Genomic DNA, 27,572 nt, shown 5'->3' on the forward strand with positions numbered 1-27,572 from the left:
TTCAGCTATTGAAATGAAAGCTGTGATGTTCCCGGCGCTGTAATCAAACAGGCGGCGGCTCTCCCCCCTTTCGATGATATAGGAAGCCCCCCGATAGGTGGCACCAGGGGTGGGGGCGGAGCCTCACCCCCCCGCCCAGGCCCTGCCTCATTTTCGGCGCCAGTATCGGCAAAAATTCTCTTTCGGCTTCTTGCCGAAAGGGCCATTTTTCGGCCAATATGTTTATATAATATGCGGCCGAAATTTCGGTGCATCCCTACTACGAAGGCTGAAAGACGGCCCCCCACCAAAGCGCTTGGAGGTGCCCCTTTACTATGCAGGGGGCTTGCCTCCAGATCCGGAGGAGTTGGGGGTCCGGGTCTTCTTATGGAACTTAGACATACAGTACTGTGCAAAAAATGTAGGCAGGTGTGAAGAAATGCTGTATAGTAAGAATGTTTTTAAAAATGTATATTTTAGTTTATTTACAAAATGCAAAGTGAGTGGACAGAAAAAAAATCAAATCATTATTTGGTGTGCCTACCCTTTGGCTTTAAACCAGCATCATCATGCCATTCCAGGTCTATTTTAATTACTGGCAAAATAAAACAAATAATTCTGCGCTGCCCTAGACACTAAGCAGCTAACACAACCAGTATGATATGTGCATAAATCAAAAAACAAAATAGGTCTAGCGCTAATATCAGAATGGATAAAAATAGTCTGAGAAGACCATTACATCATTAAAGTGAACTCAAAAACAGATTGTCAGCAAAAACATAATTCATCCAACAAAATAAAAAGTCCTCAGTGGATATGTGACTCCTATGGATAAGTGACAATCCTCAATACAAATGTGACTTCATAAGTGTAATTTGATGTGCGCATGACATCTATGATGAAAGGAACACCACCACCAATACTGGAGAGGCTTACCGGAACGTTTGGGCCCAAAAGAGCATACGCTCGATCGGGTCAAACGGGCTTGGATAGAAGACAAATAATGGATTTCCGTAGGGACTGTGGGAAAATCCTAGGATGGCCTGTACATCGGTATGTTCCTCAGGCTATCCATCCTTTCACGTGAGTGTATTTCTTTTTTAAATAAATTGGTACACATTTTTACGGAGTTACACTATGTGGCCTTCTTTTGTTTTTTGCTTATTCGTTACCATTTCCTTTCACTGCGGACATCACGCTTGAGGAACATACTGATGTACAGACCATCCTAGGATTTTCCCACAGTCCCTACGGAAATCCATTATTTGTCTTCTATCCAAGCCCGTTTGACCCAATCGAGCGTATGCTCTTTTGGGTCCAAACGTTCCGGTAAGCCTCTCCAGTATGGTGGTGGTGTTCCTTTCATCATAGATGTCACGTGCACATCAAATTACACTTATGAAGTCACATTTGTATTGAGGATTGTCACTGATCCATAGGAGTCACATATCCACTGAGGACTTTTTATTTTGTTGGATGAATTATGTTTTTGCTGACAATGTTTTTGAGTTCACTTTGATGATGTAATGGTCTTCTCAGACTATTTTTATCCATTCTGATATTAGCGCTACACCTATTTTGTTTTTCTATTTTAATTACTGAAAAGCACATAGGAGCTTTTTTAAGAAGTTCTAAGAAGTGCACAAATTAGAACATACCTACATTCAGCTGATAAAATAAACTTATAGACAACAGGATTTGAAGGTTATCAAAAGCAAAGTCATTGTGAACTTTATTTATTTTTATTCTTTTTAAATTTCAATTATGACATTTTTTTTACTTCTTTGTAACCAAAGGGGCTACCCATAAAATTAATATTCAAGGACATTTTTTTAAATAACTACAAAATAACATAATATTCTCCAAAAAGAAATAAAAATTCTTTGTAATTTTTTTGAACTGCAGATATAGATACATTTTTACATATAAAACATTAGCTACTGGTATTGGGGGAAGGCGAGAGAGGTATTTTGGTAGAGGACCCTTTTTAAATTCTGGGCAAAAGGGCTATGTTATCAGGTTCTGATTTCCATGGAAAATTTCTAACACCTGCTGCCAATTCCACTGCATTAAAGATAATTTTCTTCCTAAAAACTTGACTGGTTGGCGGATATATTTTGCTCACAACCCCGTCTCTATTTTCTTTGCTGAAGTTGTAATGATAATGAAAGGTTCGCTCTGCATCCGATGTGGCTAGAAGTCTACTCACGTTCTGGTTGTAATCCATGGCAGCTAACTGGGTCCTTGCCACCACAGCATCCATACCAAAATTATGCTGTCTTGAACGATATTTGAGGACCATACTATGAAAGAATTCAATTTCTCCTGTGTGACAAAATACAGAAAGGGGATCAAGGTCATTTAGTAGACTTGAATCTTGAACTATAGACTTCAGCTCATGATGAGCTGCTGATCCTGGTGTTAACCACTTATACTCTTTTGGTTCATCATTTGGTATTGGTGGATGAGAGCATTGATGGTATAAAGTGTTGCCTGTCCATTCATGCACATTTGCGGAATGATATATAATAGAAAGCCATTTCTCTTTCAGCAATATGGGATTATGTTGACAAGTACTAGACGCCCACCACAAATGATTTCTTGCCAAAGGAATCCAGCTGGACAATTCCCTGCAATTTCTTTTTTTGCTGGCAGCATGAAGTTTTGCACCAATCGATTTGGCCCTATGCCACACATCGAACCCATGCTTTATGAGTGGATATCTCTCCTTTATCATTTTTCGAACTGAAAATTTTCTATCTGTGGCAACAACTTTTACCCTAACTTGATCAGATAGAACTCTATTTAGGGCCTCAACAAAGGCTAAGTGTTTTAGTGAAACTGAAGATTGACTGGCCTGCAACTGTTTGACCTGAAAATCAACAATGCGATGACTTTCGGCATCAAGTAGGGTGTAAGTGCAATATTTCACATTAAAATTACTTGCGTTGCATTGACCATCACCAAGTAATGCCACACTTTTTGGACCAATCTGTTCAAGGATTTCACTCCGTTGAGAAAACCAGTGATGCTCAATAGTTGGGAACAAGTAATTTTTTTGATTATAGCAGTGTGTGTTTGCAGAAATGGCTGCCATTTCCAATAGAGAAAAAAAATCTTGCATTTTCAAGAAACTGGACCCGCTACATAAAACTGCAGCTGAAATTAACAAATTGCCCACAGGCTTTCGCCCAATAAAGGGTTGGCTAGTCCACAATTTAAATTTGTGTTTGGAACTGCACTCTGCATGCACTACTAGTGCTGATCCGACCATGTATTTTCGCAGTCCAGTGATATGTCCATTGCACTGAGTATCACTCTTGCAACGAGAACTCAAAAGCAGCTGGTCCAAACATTGTTCAAAGACTAGAAATTTCTTCTGCTTGGCCATGTTAGAATGTCCTATATCCGGGGGTAAGTATATGAAGGACAGGTCAGGATCTGCACAATCAACATAAAATTCGTCATCCTCCAACTGTATAGAGTTAAATGTCTCTTCTTCATGAGAGGGGTGATAAGAGGTGTCATTGTCTGATTTTTTCTTTTGTGTACCAATTGAAGTGTTGAGCTCTGATAAATAGTCACAAGAGGAAACAATATTGTCTTGTTCAATTTTTATGGCATGTGGATCACTGATGGGTTTAGGTGATACATCTTGCAAAAATGAAGATTGAAAGATACCCTTAGTAGATGTAGCTGAAGCTCCAATCTTAACGCCACTTGAATCAATAATTGGAATTAGACAAAGCGGAGGTAAATCAACAAGGGAACACTGTGTTCCAATTGAAACTTTGGACTTCTTTACTGCAACCTGAATTTTTTTATTACGAACCTCATTCGTTTTGTTACACTGAGTGCTTTTATGCATTTTCCTAACTTTTAATTTTCTAGAGAGGAGTAAGCCATGTGAACAAATTTTACAGTGCTTGCTTTTCTTAATTTGAGTGTGTGATATAGGAACACCAGAAGTAGGTTCTGCAGGCAAATAGCCACTTGCACTGGACTTATCCAGAATACAGTCAACATATTGAGTCTCTTCTAGATCACACTCGGTGGTTTGTGTTACAAAAGACTGAAAAAACGGACTTGTAGAACGAATTTCAACAATACTAAAAGTGCTATCAGAGCTAGTTTCTAAGCAAGGTTTGGTTGAAGAATCACGACTTGTATGAGCCTGCTCTGTTCTCTGACGTTTGTAATAATCGTGCTCAACATCAGTTCTATTATTTGTATAGCTTGTGGTAGTATGTCTTTCCAATATGTTCTCCAAATTTACAGTAGGGTGTGCTGTAGATTTCAAAACCTTATGTGGACCCCTCATCTCATAATCTGTATCTTTGAAATGACGAGAACAGATTCTATATATGCCTTTTCCAGCAGTTGCAATCCTTTCTGAGAAATACGCCAAATCTTCTTTAGGAACGTTAAGTTGCTCCAGCCATTTTCTTATTCGATCACGATTGCGGGGGAAGGCATGTAAAATTAGTTCTTCAGTCCTTGTTCTCCATGAAAAGGAGCAGGATTTAACAATACAACTCGGCATTCTGGAAAAAAACACAAAAAGCTATATTTAATGCATTTTCATGATGACTACTTAGTAAGTATATTTAATTCTGATTGTGAAATCATAAACAATATTGAACAAGTGCTCTAGTGAAACTGAAGACTGACCAGTCTGTAATTGTTAAAATCATACGTTTCACTCTCAATATCCTGGACAGTCTTGAGATTTTATTGTGCACTGCACAGATTCAAGTCAGATGCCATGAAGCAGCCCCAAAACACGACTCAGCCTTTACCCTCATATTTCACAGTAGGGACAAAGAAAATAAAAAAACAGTGATATAAAAACACACCCTAAAGAGTTATACTACAAAAATGTTTATTTGCTAAAAAAGAGCAAAATACAAACACCAATATTATAATCCCTATATCCCTAAAGAGTCCCTATAAATGGGGGAAACTCCTAATACAAACAATTCCCCAAAGATAAATGGGTGATAAAAAATATCTCTAAAGGTATTGAAAGGGATAAATGCAGTGGGTATATCCCTCCCTCCCCCAATATAAAACACCCCCTATAAGCACCTAACATTACCCCAAGCCACCTGGGGCGAGGAACTAGGCTGGATAATTCCTGAAGGGAACAGTGTGATTCCATAAACACAGAAATGTGTCACACTGTTACATTCCAGAAATGATACAGTCTAAACGACCAATGATGAGGTGTAAAGTCATACCACAGTCAGTCACACAGTCAGTCAAAGATAGACTAATCATAGATGGGGACACACTGAGAAAATGGATAATCCAAAAATTGATGACAATTAGGGGAGAAAAAAATCTTCTCCTCACAAAAAAAAGAAAGGTTGTTATTATATCCTCTAATGTATGGAAAGTCCTGCTGTATGATCTTGATAGGCAAAAAACATGTGGTTAAATGATGGCAGACACTGATTGCAGGTGGATGAATCACTAAGCATTTCAATCCCGACCTTGTTTCGTGTATATAACACAAGCAGGAACGATCACATAGGTACCGTCAGTGTAACCAAGAGCCATGGTTCCCACAGCATGTAGGTATAACATCCAAGCAATTGTAATAATACATTTACATGGTGGTTACTCACTGATACCGGATCACACAGAGAACTCTCCAATGTGAAATGAGATTCAATCTGTTGGTCTGTATGTAATAGCCATAGATCTCCAGTTGATGATCGTTCATCTGTAATAAAGATAGTGATTTCTCATCCAAGATAGACTGATCAATGTGTGTCAGGCTGTTCAAAAAGCCGATAGAGTAATAAAATCCATAGTCACGGTGTCTGTTCTCTGTGATAGAAGATCAATTAGTCTCCATGTTTAGGTCAATCATGCTGATAAATTCAGGATAGATGTATCATTAGGTTCATCAAAATCATCAGGTTCCAGCTCAGTCCTTCAAGCCCATCATAGGGTGTTAGCTAGGGGTAGGGGGGCAAAGAACGGGGGTGTCCATCCCAGCAATAAGAGCTAAACGCTTACATGTTTCATTCTTTAATTTGCGGAACTTCGCCAAGCTCTGAAGAAGTTCCGCAAATTAAGGAATTAAACATGTAAGCGTTTAGCTCTTATTGCTGGGATGGCTTTTGAATAGCCTGACACACATTGATCAATCTATCTTGGATGAGAATTCACTATCTTTATTACAGATGAACGATCATCAACTGGAGATCTATGGCTATTACATACAGACCAACAGATTGAATCTCATTTCACATTGGAGAGTTCTCTGTGTGATCCGGTATCAGTGAGTAACCACCATGTAAATGTATTATTACAATTGCTTGGATGTTATACCTACATGCTGTGGGAACCATGGCTCTTGGTTACACTGACGGTACCTATGTGATCGTTCCTGCTTGTGTTATATACATGAAACAAGGTCGGGATTGAAATGCTTAGTGATTCATCCACCTGCAATCAGTGTCTGCCATCATTTAACCACATGTTTTTTGCCTATCAAGATCATACAGCAGGACTTTCCATACATTCGAGGATATAATAACAACCTTTCTTTTTTTTTTGTGAGGAGAAGATTTTTTCTCCCCTAATTGTGATCAATTTTTGTATTATCCATTTTCTCAGTGTGTCCCCATCTATGATTAGTCCATCTTTAGGGCCGGACACACGATCTGACTTTTTGACAACAAACATGCAAATTAGCTGTTTTGGAGCAACATCCGACCGTGTGTACGCTCCATCAGACAAACTTTTTCAGTTTCCATCGGACTTTTGTTGGCTGTGCGAACGGACAAACTTTCCGCCAACAAAAGTCTGATCGTGTGTACACAAAGCCATCGGACTTTTGTACAAACTACAGTAAGCAGCCGCGAGAATGTTTCCAGCGCGATCGGATCGTGCTGGTTCTCGGTGGCAGGGTACTGTACATCTTGCGCTAGCTGCAATAGGAAAAACACATTTTCCTACTGCGGCGGGCGCGAGAGGGAATTCCCGCCTGGTGGAATACCAAGCCCTTCGGTCTGGTATGGATTTTAAGGGGAACCCCCTACGCCGAAAAAACGACGTGGGGTCCACCCAAAGTCCATACCAGACCCTTATCCAAGCACACAGCCTGGCCGGTCAGGAAAGGGGGTGGGGATGAGCGAGCGCCCCCCCCCTCCTGAGCGCTACCAGGCCGCATGCCCTCAACATGGAGGGTGGGTGCTTTGGGGGAGGGGGGCGCCCTGCGGGCCCCCCCTCCCCCAAAGCACCTTGTCCCCATGTTGATGAGGACAAGGGCCTCTTCCCAACAACCCTGGCCGTTGTTTGTTGGGGTCTGCGGGCGGGACGCTTATCGGAATCCGGGAGCCCCCTTTAATAAGAGGGCCCCCAGATCCCGGCCCCCCACCCTATGTGAATGAGTATGGGGTACATCGTACCCCTACCCATTCAACTAGGGAAAAAAGTGTCAATAAAAAACACAGTACACAGGTTTTTAAAGTAATTTATTAGGCAGCTCCAGGGTCTTCTTCCGACTTCGGGGGTCCTCTTCCGACTTCGGGGGTCTCTCCGGCGTCTTCTCCCGGTGTCCGCATCTTCTGCCGGCTCCACCGCTATCTTCTGGCGCTCTTTTGCCAGCGGTGGCCCGGACTTCTGGATCGTCTTCTTCCCTCTTCACTTCCAGAGATGTTGACACGACACTCTCTCCAGCCGGAATGCTCTCTGTGCGCTCCGCAACGGACTTATATAGGCGGTGACCCCGCCCCCCTATGACATCACAGTCCTGGGGCATGCTGGGACTGTGAGGTCATAAGGGGGCGTGGTCATGTCATCATATGAGAAGTTGACCAAAGGGTGGTGGTAAAGACCTGAAAAACCACGTGATATGGTGAAAGTTGGCTTGAAAAGTCCTGTTGTCTGTATGCAAGACAAACTTTTGGGCAACGCCCTTTGTACAAAAATCCAAGGGAAAGTTTGTACAAAGTCCTATCGTGTGTATGGGGCTTTTGACTGACTGTGTGACTGACTGTGGTATGACTTTACACCTCATCACTGGTCGTTTAGACTGTATCATTTCTGGAATGTAAGTGTGACACATTTCTGTGTTTATGGAATCACACTGTTCCCTTCAGGAATTATCCAGCCTAGTTCCTCGCCCCAGGTGGCTTGGGGTAATGTTAGGTGCTTATAGGGGGTGTTTTATATTGGGGGAGGGAGGGATATATTCACTGCATTTATCCCTTTCAATACTTTTATCACCCATTTATCTTTGGGGAATTGTTTGTATTAGGAGTTTCCCCCATTTATAGGGACTCTTTAGGGATAATAATATTGGTGTTGTTTGTATTTTGCTCTTTTTTAGCGAATAAACATTTTTGTAGTTAAACTCTTTAGGGTGTGTGTTTATATCACTGTTTTTTTATTTTCTTTGTCCCTTGTTAGCTATTTTTGATTACATACCCCCCGCTATTTATGCGGTGAGTGCTACAATTTTTGAATATAGGCAGGTTTCCCATGTATCTACATTTTGTTGCATATTTCACAGTAGGTGCAGAGTTCTTTTCTTTGAAAACTTCAACTCCACAGACCACTCTTTTTTGTTTCTCTAGTGTGTCCGGTTTGATGCACATGATGATACCAAACAAGAGATTTAAATAGATTGATTACAAGATTGTATGATGCTAATTATAGAAAACAGTTTGAAACGTCACTATGATAAAAATTATTTATAATCTTTTTTAAAGCTACTTTCACACTGAGGCGTTTTTCAGGGCTAAAAATAGCGCCTTTAAAGCGCCTGAAAAACGCCTCCCCTGCCACCCCGGTGTGAAAGCTGGAGTGCTTTCAGACTGGAGTGGTGCGCTTGCAGGACGGAAAAAAACGTCCTGCCAGCAGCATCTTTGGGGTGTTGCGGGAGCGTTGAATACACCGCTCCAAAAACGCCACTGCCATTAAAATCCATGACCGGCGCTGCCGAATCGCACCGCAAAGTGCTTCGGCAGCACTTGCAAAGGACGCTTTGCGGGCGCTTTTAACCCTTTTTCATCTGCTAGTGGGGGTTAAAAGTGACCTGCTAGCGACCGAAAAGCACAGATAAAACGATGGTAAAGGACCGATAAAAATATCAGCACTTTGCTGTCGATGCCCCCCCCCCCACGTGAAAGTGCCCTTAGGGAACTAAGAAATCTGTCCAAGCCATTTTAGAATACCTATGTACAATACATAATTTATATTTTTTTAACACTTCTTGTCTTACTGTATGACATACTGTACCAAGGGCATGCAAGTATACACTAGGCAAAAGCTTTTAATTTTATCACTTTTCAGAAGAAGCAAAGCGTTGTTCAATGAGCTCTAAGGGGCCTTTTACATGGGGCAGTCTCCACCAGATCTGCAGTGGATCTGTGTGCTGATCCCCACTGAGCAGGTGGAAGGCTTGTCCATGTGCACTCCGCTGAAGCAGAGCGGACACAGCCTGCTGTCTTCTATGGGCGGTTGGGTGTAAACTAACAGACCACCTGTCTGTTTACATTCGACTGTCATCTGATCCGATCTGCTAGAAGGATGGGGAACGGATCCCCCATGTGTCTGTTTTTAGTGGATAGAATTGGATTGAATGTCAGTGGGTGGCAACGGACACATTGCTCCATAAAGGACTGACAGACCGTTACACCCATGTGAAAGGATATCAACAAATTTGTGCCATAACTGTAACATCCAAAGAGAACACTATGGGCTTTACGAATAAAACATTCATTGTGTTGATGTGATAAACATCCACACAATCTGAACAAAAATGTGGTTCCTATATTATTAGTGCCATCTAGTGGCCACAATACGGTTTTGTTTCCTGACTGAGGTATTTCTGGGGAAAAAAATGCATTATGGCCATTAAGTTGTGCTGTAATAGGAACCACATAAAATAGAGATAGTATGTCAATTTCCACCCTGATTGTGTGGATATCTGCACAATGTTGAGTTATATGTTGACCTATTTCTACTTGTTCAAATTAGAAAATATGTGAAATGCAAAAAATTTTGTCTTAAAACCTAATTAATGAAGGAAAAAAAAAAGTCTTGCCCATAAACTGGAAAATATATACCGTATAAATAAAAAAAAAAATCAATGACATAGATTTTAGGACCCCATGTTGGTCCAGACACAGCGATTTATTTACTAAAGGCAAATACACTGTGCCCTTTGAAAAGTGCAGTTGCTCCAGAGCTTAGTAAATGAGCAGAAGTTCAGCTGACTTCCATCATCCAATCATCTTTTTTTCCTTGCATGTGATTGGGTATTCTCTGTAAAGTGAAACTCTACTCCATTTACTAAGCTCTGGAGCAAATGCACTTGCAAAAGTGCACAGTCTATTTGCCTTTGGTAAATCAGCCCCAATGCTGCCGAAATTACCCATCCACAGCACAGAGAAACTCCTGTGGTGAAAGCATTTAAACTCACCACAGGCAAAGTATAGCTTCCATATCCAGTGGTAGACTTGTATGAAATACACCAGCTAAGGACATTATTTGCACTGAATTTGCATGTCCTCCCTGTGCTTGCATGTATTTCCTCCAGGTACTCCAGTTTCCTCCCACACTACAAAGACATGCTGGTAGGTTAATTGGCTCATGTCTAAAAAGTGGTAATAGTATAATATTCTACTGAGAATGCCCAAGATGGTGGCCTCACCATCTGCCCCAACAACATATAAACGTGCTTTGAGTCCCCAGTGAGAAAAGCACTATATACATGTAAAAAATAATAAGTAACATATTGAGAAATTGAGAATCAGGGACACACAGACCTCACCAATACTTCACATCAGAGGAGGTTGTGCACGGGCTGCACATTGAGGAACACCCATGGTGCAAATGACAGGATGAATGGAATGCCCAAGAACTGGTATTTCAGGGGCACAATAGCAAAGCACAAGGATTGTAGATGAGTTTAAAAGATACTGTATGTAAATATGCATCTGTTTTGTAGATCAAATCTAAAAGATACCTTTAAATGCAGTAAGAGATTACACAGAGTTCCCTAAATATGTTTTTTAATTTTGGAGACCATTTCAGGTTGAAAGCTCTGAAAACGTACAGCAGGAGGAACTGGTCCACTGAGACCTTGGTCAAAGAGTCCAACGAAACGAACAATGGAGAATTGCTAAGAGTTTAGGAAAACCCACAGATTGGAGTAGAGTAAGCTAGGAGGGGCTGGCGAACAAAAGTAGAACAAAACCCTAGGACAGCAATTCTTGAACTCCTGCATCCTGAATGCAAGAATAAAACTGGGTAAACACGTACTGATAGGCTTTTGGTACGTATGCACTTCTCTCTCTTCAGTAGAAGCCAATCTAACGACCGGCTTCTGTTGTACGGTCATGCTGGAAAACCAGCATGCGATCAATGTATTCTGAAAGGGGGAAGTGCCTGTCCATTAGTTAGTTTTTTTTTCTTCCGTTCAAACTTGCATACCTTGCTTTACTGGCATCTATAAGGGCCATAAGACATCCTCCTACTCAGGAAAGTGTTATTACACCTTCATGCTGATGCCTGCTTGCATTTTGCAGACTAGGAATGCACATTTTTAAGGATGGAACAACTAATCTTGTTTTTTTCTTAAGGGGGAGGTCAAGTACGTAACGTACCAAAAAGTACAGGATTTGGGAGCCTGTTTCTTAGGCCCCTTTCACATGGGTGCCCCCGTGAAGCTGAATCCGCTTGCTCAGCAGGGGATCTCTACGCTAAGAGGGGGATGACAGGTCCATGTTCGCTCTGCTATGCAGAGCAGACACGGACATACACTCCACTATGGGGCAATCGGATGGAAACGGACCACCTGACTGTTTTTATACTATACGCCAGAGGAATGGGGAATAAGACCACCATCCATCTGTTTTTGGCAGACAGGATCGGATGGCAGTGGGTGTCAATGGACACATCCGCTCCATAGAAAGACAAGAGGGTCTGATCAGTTCCACCTGAAAAACTGACAGGCAGACCTGATTGGATCGCCCGTGTGAAAGGGGCCCAAGTCTTTATTCCACTGGTTAAGGTGTGTATCTCTAGGGTCCACCACTTCTGTGGAAGAGCCCTATGCACATCTACCGTAAAACAGCAATACGTGACAGTAAGTGATAGCTTCCAGCAAGTCAACACATAATATTTAAGACACGTGGACCAAGTGATCAAAGATCCATTGGTCATTGTCAGCAACAGGCCTTTCTGTGTTGTTGGGTAGAATGGCAATGATTTAAAATCACTGCCATGTCTTTATTGGCTGGCTCTCTTTAATTGTCCTTAAAGCGGTTATAAACCTGTAGGTAAAATGAATATCTCCTAAACGTGCACCGTTTAGGAGATGTTCGCCCTGCATGCACTCTGAAGGTCCAGCATACCTTGCCGGAACTTCAGAGCATTTTGCCGGAACCAAAGGTTCCCACGTGATGTCATCACGGCTCCGGCCAATCACTTAGCCGGAGCGTGCGAACATGGAAAAAAAGACAGGGGGAACATGTCGGCCCTCTCAGCAGTGACATGACTGTGCTGGAGGGCTTCATTCTAAGGTGAGTATTTCACAATGTGCTACTATGTGATGCATACTAGCACATTATGCCAATGCCTTGCAGGTTTTTTTTTTTTTTTTTTTTGCAACATCCGCGATTTACAACCGCTTTAATTAATCATTTCACCACTAATTATAGTTTACTTCTGGGGATATTAAAAAAAAAAGTTTAACTTACCTCCAATTTCCATATATTGGAGGACAGGACACAAACTGGATATCCATAGACCCTGGATTATAGGCTGGTAGATTCAAATGGTGGAACACTGCCAAAGCTTTGCTTGACATGCCGGGAAAGGGGCATACCCTATAACCTTACCAAGTCCTCAACTTTTTACCAAGCAATTCAGAGTAAAATACCTCTCCTCTTAATCGTAGAGTATAGGACACAGTCTGGAAATTCATAGACCCTAGAACGTCCTCAAGCAGTGAATAAGAAGGGTTGACAACAAGAAGGCAAACAGAACTGTTCCAACAGGCCCAACAATAAAAAGTGTCAATGGACCCAACTACGTACCCTTTACAGTGTGGGTTCCGAGATCATTTGTCTTATCCACCTAGCAATGGTGGATCTGAAAGCAGGCTACTGCTTTCAAGGCCCTGACAGCAGGAAGAAAAATATCCTTCTTCCAAATGGAAGAAGTGGCTTGAGATAAACTCTGAGTGGGGGACAAGGAAGGAAGGCTGGCTAATGTCTTGGGTGAGGTGGAAGGATGACATTACCTTAGGGAGAAAGCTCCTTACAACAAAGAGTCGCAAACTCAGAAACACATCTGACAGATATAACAGCCACTAAGAAGGATACTTTGCAGAAAAGATTGGGTAAGGGGAGCACCCTGTGTTCAAAGGGTGTTTTTTGCAGGTTAGAGAGAACCAAATTAAGATATCAAGGAAGCACAGGATACAGGCCAAGTTCTGGTCAAGTCCCAACTGTAGGAAGGCAAGAATGTGGGACACAAGAGTAATCTCACACCAAAGAAAGAAGAATTTCCAGGTACCATAACAGATCCTTCTGGAAGTGGCTTTTCTAGCTTATAGAATAACAGAGTCAGCAACTCCCCCTGCCTCTCTGGACGAGGGATTTTAACAGTCATGCAAGTAAAGTCAATGACTGAAAAGCAGATTGAAACAGGGGTCCTTGACACAGGTCTAAAATAAAGTGGTATTAAACCCAAAATATTTATAATATTGCAGCTTACCAAATCTTAGGCTGGCCATACATTATACGATTTTCTTATTCAATTTCCTTTAGATTTACCTTCAACCCTGTTGTGCAAGGGCCTGCCTGATTGCATAGAAATTGAGTGTTTAAGTTTGACCACCTAGTATATGATTTTGATAAATCTATAGGAAAATTGTTTAACCACTTGCCGACCGACTCCTGTACATATACGTCGGCACTTTGAAGATGGATATCTCGGTAACGGCAGCAGCTGCTGGCACAACCGAGGTATCCATCTTTGGAGCCGGTGGTTCTGTTTACGATAATGGTGGTCTCTGCAGCGGATTTGCCGTGAAATCACAGTTATCGGCGGTGGGAGAGGGGCCACCCCCCTTCCTGCTGCTCTCCCGAGCCGTCAGCAGCGGCGGAGGCGATCAGGACCTGTCCGTGGCTGGGTATGGAGACGAGTGAGGCCAAGATGGCCACCACCCGTCTCCATAGCATAGCAGGGCGGAAGCGACGTCAAAACGTCACTTCCGCCCATACGTCCCATTTTTCTGTTGTCATTTTTTCAAAATTAAAAAAATTACAAAATTTTCTTTTTTTTTTTTTTTTTTTTGCATTTAAATCCAAATATGAGATCTGAGGACTTTTTGACCCCAGATCTCAAATTTAAGAGGACCTGTCATGCTTTTTTCTATTACAAGGGATGTTTACATTCCTTGTCATAGGAATAAAAGGGACCCAATTTTTGTAAAATAAATAATATGTAAAAATAAATAAAATCAAATAAAACAAATAAGAAAAAGTATTTTTTTAAAATAAAACTGATTATAAAGTGTGAGCTGGAGTCTGGCTTCAATTTGTTAGTGTATTTAAATGATAAGGCATTTATCACTACACCCCCAGGTGTTGACCACCTTGTAGAGAAGTCTTGGTGGGAGGAAGTGCCTTATAAAGGACTCAAGGCAAACAGAGTAGTAAAACGTGTGACCTTTAGTGTGATGCAATACCTGGTCATCCACCTGACACTACACTTTCAAAAGATGTCATTTTTTATTGCCAAGTTTGAAAAGTATTACACTGGATATACACTATATTACCAAAAGTATTGGAACGCCTGCCTTTACACGCACATGAACTTTAATGGCATCCCAGTCTTAGTCCATAGGGTTTAATATCAAGTTGGCCCACCCTTTGCAGCTATAACAGCTTCAACTCTTCTGGGAAGGCTGTCCACAAGGTTTAGGAGTGTGTCTATGGGAATGTTTGACCATTCATCCAGAAGCGCATTTGTCAAGTTCCTCCACCCCAAACTCGCTCATCCATGTCTTTATGGACCTTGCTTTGTGCACTGGTGTGCAGTCATGTTGGAACAGGAAGGGGCCATCCCCAAACTGTTCCCACAAAGTTGGGAGCATGAAATTGTCCAAAATGTCTTGGTATGCTGATGCCTTAAAAGTTCCCTTCACTGGAACTAACGGGCCAAGCCCAACCCCTGAAAAACAACACCACACCATAACCTCCCCTCCACCAAATTATTTGGACCAGTGCACAAAGCAAGGTCCATAAAGACATGGTGGAGGAACTTGACTGGTCTGCACAGAGTCCTGACCTCAACACCATAGAACATCTTTGTGATGCTGTAGAGCGGAGACTGCAAGCCAGGCCTGCTTGTCCTAATCAGTGCCTGACCTCACAAATGCGCTTCTGGAAGAATGGTCAAACATTCCCATAGACACACTCCTAAACCTTGTGGACAGCCTTCCCAGAAGAGTTGCAGCTATTATAGCTACAAAGGGTGGGCCAACTCATTATTAAACCCTACGGACTAAGACTGGGATGCTATTAAAGTTTGTGTGCGTGTAAAGGCAGGTTTCCCAAATACTTTTGGTAATATAGTGTATGTATAGGTTTCAGACATGTACCCCAGATTTCTTGATAATTTCTGCATATAAACAAATATTAATTAGAATACACATAAGTGTTAAAAACAAGCAGTGGGGATACTGTGTTTCATACCTGCTGTGGGACTACAGTAATAATTCCATAAACAAGGAGATCCTGCCTTACCTGTCCATGTTACTGGTCTCTACTTAGGATCTGGCCTTTGCCCCATGGTGGGGGCAAAGGCCCTGGCGAGGTCTTCAGAGGCCGGGTTCTATGGGAATAGACCACAGCCCTCAGACCTATATCCAAGTGCCCTGCTTCTGTTGCTGTGGTAGAATACAATGGAGTGATTGTTTTCTCAGTAAGGGAGAAGTCATCCTACACCTTAGGAAACTAGCAAAAAACTGAGGACTCCAAGAGGAATTTACTAAAACTGGACCAGACAGAATCTGGAACAGTTGTGCATGACAATCAATCAGCTTCTATCCAGCATTGTTTAAAGCTGAACTGAACAAGGTGACAATAGAAGCCAACTGGTTACTATGCACAGCTGCTCCAGATTCTCTCTTTTCCAGTTTTAGTAAATCCTCCCAACAGAGTGGGGTGGTGTTAAAAGGTATGCCCAGGTGGCAGGTCCAGCAAAGCTTCGCCAGTATCCAATCACCTGAAGGTACCAGCCTTTAATCCAGGGTCTATGAATATCCACCCTATGTCATGTACTGTACAATTAAGATACTTTTTTTTTTTTTTTAAATGTGTTGTTTACTTTTAAAGGAAATATTTAATTGAACTATTTGTGGTATTAAGGGGTACTAATGTAGGCCTGTACACATCCTCTTGGTAGGAGTCAGATATCTGGGAGCTCCTTTATTATAGGGTGTGCTTCTGGATTTCTTTAAGTAATCCCCACAAACCTTTTTGAGGCAGCAGAGGTGAGGAGGGGGCACTAGTCTGTCAAGATTTGGACTAAGTGCCCTGCAAAGTGGGGGGGTGTGGGGGGCTTTTCCAACTACAACTTGCAAGGTGCACCTTTATTGTTGAAAGGCAAGGGGTCTGGTAAAGGAAAGGGGGGGGGGGGGTCAAATACACACTTGCTCTGCCCTCCCTTTCCTAAACACTGAGGCTGCAAAAATGCCTTAGGTTCTATTAGAGCTACACAATGCTGCATCTGTTCTACGGCGCCTTTGCACCGAGTACTGAGTGATGACTCAGTTCTCACAGCTCCCCTAGTAGAGAGCTGGTGACTTTTAAAGAGCAGCTCTCCTCACTGCTCCCTCCTCACTCAATGGAGCGCTGAGCTGTGGAGGGGCGGGGACCGGTCGTCTCAGGCTCTCAGCGGATCTAGACTTCCATTGTCGGGATGACGCGGTGCCTGGACTGATTTCTGTGACGTCAGCAGAAAGTGGACTTCAGCCCACTCTCTGCTGAAAATGGATCACAGTCGTGCAAAACCAACTGCACTTTTGTGACCTATAGGAGACGTCTAGCCAAACAAGCTTTGGCTGGACTTCTCCTTTAATGGTCAAAAACATGATCTAGAGGGCATCCTAAAACTCAGATAATGGTATGATAGTTACAAATGAAAGAAAAAAAAAACCCAAGGCATTTGCCCCCCCCCCCGGCTAATCCATTCAGACCCTTGTCAGGCATAAAGCCTGGATGACCAAGCAAGGAAGGTCAGCAAGCGTGTGACCCACCCCCAATCCACAGGGAATGAGTACAGGCCTAAATTAGTAACCCCTTATTACTCACAAAGAGTTAACTGTAAAAAACACAAACCCCCTTTAAAAATTCCTTTATTGAAATAAAAAACACAAACACATACTTATCAGCTTTAAAAGTAAAGTTTATTATTGTCCCCAAATGTAAACCATGCATCAATCGCAGCACCCAACAATGTAATCCACATCAATCACAGTTCAATGAAAAGAAAACCAACCACACTGAATAAAAGTGCTTACGCTGAAACACCTAAAAAATAAATAGTTATCTAAAGTAAAAGGTATTTGTTCATTGCCTTTATTCTATATGTCCCCCTGCCGCCAACACACACACCCTTTACGCAGAAGATTTGCACTGATTCCAGTAGTAGACAATGGATCGTCTGCACTGTTCCAGTACGTAAATCAGCCTGCCAACGAAAATTATGTTATTATGTCATCTTACATTATAGAGTAATGTAATTTCATATGTGAACGATTCCCTATCCTTCTACAGATAATTGTTTCTAATGTAGTAAAGTAATGTAACGAAAAAAAAAAAAAAAAAAACCATAATTTTGTTCATTTTAAATAAAAACTTAAAAAACAAAACAAACAACCTTACCTTTATTGTCAAAGTGACAGAGCTGGCTCAGGAACCGCTGTCAATCTCTACATTTGTCAGAGAAGAGAGAGGCGGGTTTTTTGTGTTTTGAGTCACCATTGGCTGTGCATGAATGTCGGCACTGGCAACGTCAGTACATCATCCTATAGTTCGATCGTGGAAGAGTGCAGGAAAGGGTGGCTCTAGCTGGACTCCATAGGACCGGCACAGGAAAAGAGCCACCCCAAAACCAGATATCAGGACCAGCCAATTCTGCAGGAAACAAAAGGCAGCATTAAACAGCAACATCCATAGTAACTTTTTTTTTTTTTTTTTTTTTTTTTTTTAAGCGTGCAGCATAGCTTTAAAAAAAATAAATAAATTGAAAAAAAAATATGAACTTTAAACAAATCACTTTAAAGGCCATTAATAATAATAGGATTCCTGGCTGTCATTTAAAAGCCGCAAGTAGAGCTGTCCTGGCTTGAAGAACACATAGTGATTATTACTAGAAGCTATAGCCGGCCAGCTTAACCACTTGCCAACTGCAATAGGTATATATAAGTTGGGGTTTGCAAGTGGTTTACCAGGATCATGGCTGAAGACATCAGCTAAAACCCGGGTATTGTTTGTTTAGCCGGCATTCTCTCTAAAGCATTCCAATCGGCCCATGAGCGCTTTCAGGAGTGGAGGGGGAGGACACCCAAGCCCTCCCGGTGTCTATCGGGCTTACTGTTTCCACCAGAGAAACGATTTGACAGTGCCGCCGGCTGGGCACACAGGCAAAGAGTAGATCTGCTTTAATTGCCTCTATGGCCTTGGAGGACCTGAGTGACATCATGACATCACTTCCGGTCCAGAATAGATATATTTTTTTTTTTTTCAACCAATTGCCAGCCGCCCCATAGCACATTTACTGCTACAGGGTGGCCACGCTGTGCAGCATCATGTATGTGTGTGTGTGTGTGTGTGTGTGTGTGTGTGTGTGTGTGTGTGTGTGTGTGTGTGTATTATATATATATATATATATATATATACACATACATATACACACATACATACATACACGATCCTGCACTTCTGAATATTGGCCACCAGTGACTTGCTTCTGCTGTGATTTTACACAGTGAGAGCTGATCAGGGGGTCCCACGCACCTGATGTCTGCCAGCACCCGCTGATTGTTCAATACACAGACAGAACGGCAGTCTGGCTATGTAAACAAGGCAGATTGCCGTTCTGTCAGTACAGAAAGGCATTGATCCTGTGTTTATGTAAAGCATCCAAGCCTTCCACTAGTAAAAGCACCTCCCCCACTACACTGAATCACCAGCTAGGGACACATTCAACCCTTTGATCTCCCCTGATGTTAACCACTTCCCAGCAGATCTGTCAAATTGCTTGACAAATCGCTCCAATGTGAACCAGGGCTAAAGGTAAAGATGATATTTGGGGTCTTTTTGGAAGCCACATCTCTTTATAAAGAGAACCCGTCATCCTTACTTCTATGAAGAGGGATGTTTACATTCCTTGTAATAGGAATAAAAGTGCTAAAAAGAAAAAAAAAAATATTATTTAAAAGGGACAGTGTAAAAACAAACAAAAAAAGGCACGGAAAGCCAAGACACCAGCTGAATGCTATCAGTAATTAGAAAGCAATACTGCCCTTTATCAGTACAAATTAATATCAGCAGGTTGGTCTATAAAAATGTGTCACACAAGAAACATCTCATGATGAGTAAAAGCAAAGAGCTTTCTCAATGCAAGACCTTCACAACCTTATACAAAACATACTTATGGTATTGGTTACATAAGAATTTCTAAACTTCTGTATGTTCCAGCGAGCACTGTTTGGGTCATAATCAAGAAGTGTAAAGAACATAATTTCACCATAAACCAGCCACGACCAGGTGCTCCTCACAAGATTTCTGACAGAGGAGTGAAAAGAATTATCAGAAGAGTTGTCCAAGAGCCAATGACCACTTGTGGAGAGCTTCAGAAGGACCTGGAATTAGCAGGTACAATGGTTTCAAAGAAAACAATAAGTAATGCACTCAACCGCCATGACCTGTAGGCACGCTCACCACGCAAGATTCCATTGCTGAAGAAAAAGCACGATGGCGCTTGTTTAAAGTTTGCTGCACAATATCTAGACAAGCCTGTGAAATACTGGGAGAATATAGTCTGGTCAGATGAGACCAAAATTGAACTCTTTGGATGCCATAATACACACCATGTTTGGAGGTCAAATAGCACTGCACATCACCCCAAAAACACCCCTATGCCAACAGTGAAGTTTGGAGGTGGGAACATCATGGTGTGGGGCTGTTTTTCAGCACAGGGTACTGGCAAACTTCATATGATTGAAGGAAGGATGAATGGAAAAATGTACCAAGACATTCTTGATAAAAATCTGCTGCCATCTACCAGGATGATAAGGATGAAACGAGGGTGGACATTTCAGCAAGACAATGATCCCAAACACAAAGCCAAGGAAACTCTTAATTGGTTTCAAAGAAAGAAAATAAAGCTGCTAGAATGGGCCAGCAAAACATCTGATTGGAATCCAATAGAAAATCTATGGAAAGAACTAAAGATCAGAGTTCATAGAAGAGGCCCACAGAACCTTCAAGATCTGAAGACTGTTTGTGTAGAAGAATGGGCCAAAATCACAGCTAAGCAATGCATGGGACTAGTTTCTCCATACAGGAGGCATCTTAACCACTTGAGCCCCGGACCATTATGCTGCCTAAGGACCAGAGGTCTTTTTCCAATTTGGCACTGCGTCGCTTTAACTGCTAATTGCGCGGTCATGCAATGCTGTACCCAAACGAAATTTGCGTCCTTTTCTTCCCACAAATAGAGCTTTCTTTTGATGGTATTTGATCACCTCTGCGGTTTTTATTTTTTGCGCTATAAACGGAAAAAGACCGAAAATTTTGAAAAAAAATGATATTTTCTACTTTTTGTTATAAAAAAAATCCAATAAACTAAATTTTAGTCATACATTTAGGCCAAAATGTATTCGGCCACATGTCTTTGGTAAAAAAAATGTCAATAAGCGTATATTTATTGGTTTACGCAAAAGTTATAGCGTCTACAAACTAGGGTACATTTTCTGTAATTTACACAGCTTTTAGTTTATGACTGCCTATGTCATTTCTTGAGGTGCTAAAATGGCAGGACAGTACAAAACCCCCCCAAGTGACCCCATTTTGGAAAGTAGACACCCCAAGGAAATTGCTGAGAGGCATGTTGAACCCATTGAATATTTATTTTTTTTGTCCCAAGTGATTGAATAATGACAAAAAAAAAAAAAAAAAAAAAAAAAAAATATTTACAAAAAGTTGTCACTAAATGATATATTGCTCACACAGGCCATGGGCCTATGTGGAATTGCACCCCAAAATACATTCAGCTGCTTCTCCTGAGTATGGGGATACCACATGTGTGGGACTTTTTGGGAGCCTAGCCGCGTACGGGGCCCCGAAAACCAATCACCACCTTTAGGATTTCTAAGGGTGTAAATTTTTGATTTTACTCCTCACTACCTATCACAGTTTCGGAGGCCATGGAATGCCCAGGTGGCACAAAACCCCCCAAAATGACCCCATTTTGGAAAGTAGACACCCCAAGCTATTTGCTGAGAGGCATATTGAGTCCATGGAATATTTTATATTTTGACACAAGTTGTGGGAAAGTGACACTTTTTTTTTTTTTTTTTTTTTTGCATAAAGTTGTCACTAAATGATATATTGCTCACACAGGCCATGGGCATATGTGGAATTGCACCCCAAAATACATTTAGCTGCTTCTCCTGAGTATGGGGATACCACATGTGTGGGACTTTTTGGGAGCCTAGCCGCGTACGGGACCCCGAAAACCAATCACCGCCTTCAGGATTTCTAAGGGTGAAAATTTTTGATTTCACTCTTCACTGCCTATCACAGTTTCGGAGGCCATGGAATGCCCAGGTGGCACAAAACCCCCCCAAATGACCCCATTTTGGAAAGTAGACACCCCAAGCTATTTGCTGAGAGGCATGGTGAGTATTTTGCAGCTCTCATTTGTTTTTGAAAATGAAGAAAGACAAGAAAAAACATTTTTTTTTTTCTTTTTTCAATTTTCAAAACTTTGTGACAAAAAGTGAGGTCTGCAAAATACTCACTATACCTCTCAGCAAATAGCTTGGGGTGTCTACTTTCCAAAATGGGGTCATTTGGGGGGGGTTTGTGCCACCTGGGCTTTCCATGGCCTCCGAAACTGTGATAGGCAGTGAAGAGTGAAATCAAAAATTCACGCCCTTAGAAAGCCTGAAGGCGGTGCTTGGTTTTCGGGGTCCCGTACGTGGCTAGGCTCCCAAAAAGTCTCACACATGTGGTATCCCCGTACTCAGGAGAAGCAGCAGAATGTATTTTGGGGTGTAATTTCACATATTCCCATGGCATGTTTGAGCAATATAACATTTAGTGACAACTTTGTGCAAAAAAAAAAAAAAAAAAAAAATGTGTCTCTTTCCCGCAACTTGTGTCGCAATATAAAATATTCCATGGACTCGACATGCCTCTCAGCAAATAGCTTGGGGTGTCTACTTTCCAAAATGGGGTCATTTGGGGGGGTTTTGAACTGTCCTGGCATTTTATGCACAACATTTAGAAGCTTATGTCACACATCACCCACTCTTCTAACCACTTGAAGACAAAGCCCTTTCTGACACTTATTGTTTACATGAAAAAGTTTTTTTTTTTTTGCAAAAAAATTACTTTGAACCCCCAAACATTATATATTTTTTTAAAGCAAATGCCCTACAGATTAAAATGGTGGGTGTTTCATTTTTTTTTTCACACAGTATTTGATTAGCGATTTTTCAAACGCATTTTTTGGGGAAAAAACACACTTTTTTAAATTTTAATGCACTAAAACACACTATATTGCCCAAATGTTTGATGGAATAAAAAAGATGATCTTAGGCCGAGTACATGGATACCAAACATGACATGCTTTAAAATTGCGCACAAACGTGCAGTGGCAACAAAATAAATACATTTTTAAAAGCCTTTACAGGTTACCACTTTAGATCTACAGAGGAGGTCTACTGCAAAAATTACTGCCCTCGATCTGACCTTCGCGGTGATACCTCACATGCATGGTGCAATTGCTGTTTACGTTTGACGACAGACCGCCGATTGCGTTCGCCTTAGCGCGAGAGCAGGGGGCGACAGGGGTGCTTTTTTTTTTTTTTTTTTTCTTTATTATTTTTCTGCTTTTTTTATCTTATTTTTAAACTGTTCCTTTCATATTTTTTTTTTTTAATCATTTTTATTGTTATCTCGGGGAATGTAAATATCCCCTATGATAGCAATAGGTAGTGACAGGTACTCTTTTTTGAAAAAATTGGGGTCTATTAGACCCTAGATCTCTCCTCTGCCCTCAAAGCATCTGACCACACCAAGATCGGTGTGATAAAATGCTTCCCCAATTTCCCAATGGCGCTATTTACATCCGGCGAAATCTAAGTCATAAAATGCTCGTAGCTTCCGGTTTCTTAGGCCATAGAGATGTTTGGAGCCACTCTGGTCTCTGATCAGCTCTATGGTCAGCTGGCTGAATCACCGGCTGCATTCTCAGGTTCCCTGTTGAGACAGGAGAGCCAGAGAAAAACACGGAAGACGGTGGGGGGGGGGGGGGGGGGGGGGGGCATTCCCTCCCACGGCTTGTAAAAGCAGTCTAGAGGCTAATTAGCCGCTAGGATTGCTTTTACATGAAAGCCGACCGCTGGCTGAAAAGAATGATACCAAGATGATACCTAAACCTGCAGGCATCATTCTGGTATAACCACTCAAAGTCGTGAATAGCGTACCTGAAGACAAAAAAATGGTTCACAATAAAGCACAGTAAACGGTAAAGTATAAAAAATTGCATACCTGAAAAGCAAACATGATAAAACATAACAACAATAAAACATTGCAGAATAGAATACAGTAAAAAAGAGCAGAACAATAGAGAGAGAATAGAGAGAGAGAGAACAATAAAACGACAACTATTTTTTTTTATTTTATATATATATTTTTTTTTTGACACTTTTTTTGTAACTAACTTTTATAACTGTAACCGGTTCCAGGTTCGGGTCTCTCAAAATGCGATGGCATCTTGGGAGACCCTGTGAAAGTGTGCCTAGTCTGTGCAATGCTGTACCCTACGCTAATACTCAACTAGTGAATGGTAGCGTTCAAAACATTCACCAATGCAAAGACCAGGATTGTCAGGACAGGAGGGACAATAATAGCGGGTGTCACGCCTATATCCGCGCTTCCTGCAGACACAACATCTTTTTTGGGGGAGTTCGTTGGGTAGGGGTACTCGGGAGGACATAAAGAAAATGCCTCTCATGCAGCCGACTGCATTTGGTTGGGGATGTGAATGGGGGAAGTACGGGCGCTGCAGAAGTGGTGGGTTCCCAATTAGGATTGGCGAATGCAGCAGGAAGGGCACTATGGGCACGACGGGCCTGTGTTTGTCTTCTTGGTGGCAGCGGGACACTACTTGTGCTTGCCACCTCACCAGCTTAAACTGCACTTATGGGACTGGCCACGTCACCAAGTGTTGCTGCAGTGCTGGTTTGACTACGACCGGGGTGTACTAGGGCGCTGGTGCTTGCCAGTTCACCAAAACGCTACCAAAAAAACTGTTAGCGATCGCAGGGATCAGGCCTGACTCTGCGAACGCTGCAGTTATGTGTTTAGTGTTTTGTAAGTGTCAGTGATCGATCGATACTGCACTTGGGTGGGCTGGGCCGGGCGGAGGGGCAAAACACAGGTGCTAGCAGGTATCTGGGCTGATCCCGCTAACACTGCGTTTTTGGGAACCCTAAACTGCTGGGGACGCTAGTATAGATCTGATCGGATCAGATATTGATCCGTTCAGATACTATACCACTAAGGGAGGCGTATGCTGCATGCGTGGGTGTTAGCGGTACTGGCGCTAACCTGACGCTGCCTGGGGCTGGTGCTTGCCAGTTCACCAAAACGCTACCAAAAAAACTGTTAGCGATCGCAGGGATCAGGCCTGACTCTGCGAACGCTGCAGTTATGCGTTTAGTGTTTTGTAAGGGACAGTGATCGATCGATACTGCACTTGGGTGGGCCGGGCCGGGCGGAGGGGCAAAACGCAGGTGCTAGCAGGTATCTGGGCTGATCCCGCTAACACTGCGTTTTTGGGAACCCTAAACTGCTCGGGACGCTAGTATAGATCTGATCGGATCAGATATTGATCCGTTCAGATACTATACCACTAAGGGAGGCGTATGCTGCATGCGTGGGTGTTAGCGGTACTGGCGCTAACCTGACGCTGCCTGGGGCTGGTGCTTGCCAGTTCACCAAAACGCTACCAAAAAAACTGTTAGCGATCGCAGGGATCAGGCCTGACTCTGCGAACGCTGCAGTTATGCGTTTAGTGTTTTGTAAGGGACAGTGATCGATCGATACTGCACTTGGGTGGGCCGGGCCGGGCGGAGGGGCAAAACGCAGGTGCTAGCAGGTATCTGGGCTGATCCCGCTAACACTGCGTTTTTGGGAACCCTAAACTGCTGGGGACGCTAGTATAGATCTGATCGGATCAGATATTGATCCGATCAGATACTATACCACTAAGGGAGGTGTACGGTGCGTGCGTGGGTGTTAGTGCTACTGGCGCTAACCTGACGCTGCCTGGTGCTTGCTTGCCAGTTCACCAAAATGCTACCAAAAAAACTGTTAGCGATCGCAGGGATCAGGCCTGACTCTGCGAACGCTGCAGTTATGCGTTTAGTGTTTTGTAAGTGACAGTGATCGATCGATACTGCACTTAGGTGGGCTGGGCCGGGCGGAGGGGCAAAACGCAGGTGCTAGCGGGTATCTGGGCTGATCCCGCTAACACTGCGTTTTTGGGAACCCTAAACTGCTGGGGACGCTAGTATAGATCTGATCGGATCAGATATTGATCCGATCAGATACTATACCACTAAGGGAGGCGTATGCTGCGTGCGTGGGTGTTAGCGGTACTGGCGCTAATCTGACGCTGCCTGGGGCGACGCATATCACCGCCGGGCGATCAGGGGGCTAAACCTTTATTCGGTAATAAACGGCGGGTGCCCTGACACTATAAAAAATAAACGAACTAACCAGCGTCAACCGTAACGTTTATACGGTGATCAGTGGTGAAAGGGGTTAACTAGGGGGCAATCAAGGGGTTAAAACATTTATTCGGTAGTATATGGGGGTCCCTGACGCTATAAAACGCTGACGGCGAACCTAAATATTTACGTCCCTAACTAGCGTCACCAGTGACACTAATACAGCGATCAGAAAAATGATCGCTTAGCAACACTGGTGACAGGGGGTGATCAAGGGGTTAAAACTTTATTAGGGGGGGTTAGGGGGGTACCCTAGACCTAAAGGGGGGTAATACTAACTGTCCCAACACTGTAACTGTCACAAACTGACACCAATACAGTAATCAGAAAAAAAAAAAAAAAAAACCTGCTGGTGTCAGTTTGTTACTCCCAGGCAGGTACTCCCAGGCAGGTACCCCCCCCCTCCGCCCAGGGCGCCCCACTCCCAGGCAGGTACCCCCCCCCCTCCGTCCAGGGCGCCCCACTCCCAGGCAGGTACCCCCCCTCCACCCAGAGCGCCCCACTCCCAGGCCAGCACCCCCTCCGCCCAGAGCGCCCCACTCCCAGGCAGGTACCCCCCTCCGCCCAGGGCGCCCCACTCCCAGGCAGGTACCCCCCCCTCTGTCCAGGGCGCCCCACTCCCAGGCAGGTACCCCCCCCTCAGCCCAGAGCGCCCCACTCCCAGGCAGGTACCCCCCCCTCAGCCCAGAGCGCCCCACTCCCAGGCCAGCACCCCCTCAGCCCAGAGCGCCCCACTCCCAGGCCAGCACCCCCTCAGCCCAGAGCGCCCCACTCCCAGGCCAGCACCCCCTCAGCCCAGAGCGCCCCACTCCCAGGCCAGCACCCCCTCAGCCCAGAGCGCCCCACTCCCAGGCCAGCACCCCCTCAGCCCAGAGCGCCCCACTCCCAGGCCAGCACCCCCTCAGCCCAGAGCACCCCACTCCCAAGCCGATGCCCCCATGCCCAGAGCTCCCCACTCCCAGGCCAGTGCCCCCTCTGCCCAGAGCGCCCCACTCCCAGGCCAGCACCCCACTCCCAAGCCGGTGTCCCCATGCCCAGAGTGCACCATTCTCCCCCACCATACCTACATCCCACCCTCTGCACTGCAGCTAACCCGCAAGTAAGTGAGCCCACTTCTGCAAAACCTGCCCCATGGCTGAGCCTCCTCGCCAATTCTTTTTTTTGTAGTAAGCCCCCCTCATTCTCCTCCCCGGGCATACTACGTCCCAGTGTCCTCACCTCTCCGTACTCAACGCTCCTCGTGCACCCGCCTAATCCTGGCACGGAACGCGCACGCCACGTCATGTCGTCAGATCACGCTGTTGTTCTGTCAGAATCGCCAACCTATCAACAACTCCAACCGCTTGTACTGCGCGAGCGCGGGCACGAGGACGGCTTTCTTCTGTACGTCGGATTGCGACGTAAAAGCTATCAACTTTACCACACCAACTACTCTCGCCGCCGCACCGCGCCTGCGCGGTCTTCGTGTAACACACGAAAATCATTCCATCAAGTTCTCCAACCGTTGTGGCAGCAGTGCGCA

General features: G+C 43.5%; 1 protein-coding gene across 2 annotated transcripts; it reads right to left on the bottom strand.

Annotated features, from left to right (window-relative positions):
* Positions 1–1,702: 1,702 nt before the first annotated feature.
* Positions 1,703–27,359, bottom strand: LOC141108043 (uncharacterized). Of its 2 annotated transcripts, none has more exons than XM_073599234.1 (3): positions 27,269–27,359; positions 17,904–18,155; positions 1,703–4,523 (listed from the first exon to the last, which is right to left on the bottom strand). In XM_073599234.1, the coding sequence occupies exon 3, from the start codon at positions 4,520–4,522 to the stop codon at positions 1,967–1,969; it is 2,556 nt and encodes an 851-aa protein (XP_073455335.1). In that variant the 5' UTR covers position 4,523; positions 17,904–18,155; positions 27,269–27,359; the 3' UTR covers positions 1,703–1,966. The 2 variants fall into 2 exon arrangements, 1 of the variants encoding a protein (XP_073455335.1); XR_012235999.1 differs by lacking the exon at positions 1,703–4,523 and adding an exon at positions 17,401–17,709.
* Positions 27,360–27,572: the final 213 nt, after the last annotated feature.

This window comes from Aquarana catesbeiana, linkage group LG09 (genome assembly GCF_042186555.1).
Source record: "Aquarana catesbeiana isolate 2022-GZ linkage group LG09, ASM4218655v1, whole genome shotgun sequence".
In the NCBI taxonomy this organism is placed as follows: Eukaryota; Metazoa; Chordata; class Amphibia; order Anura; family Ranidae; genus Aquarana; species Aquarana catesbeiana.

What these genes read in the sequence shown, in the direction of transcription:
- LOC141108043 (XM_073599234.1), bottom strand. Translation starts at nt 4,522, where the DNA reads ATGCCGAGTTGTATTGTTAAATCCTGCTCCTTTTCATGGAGAACAAGG.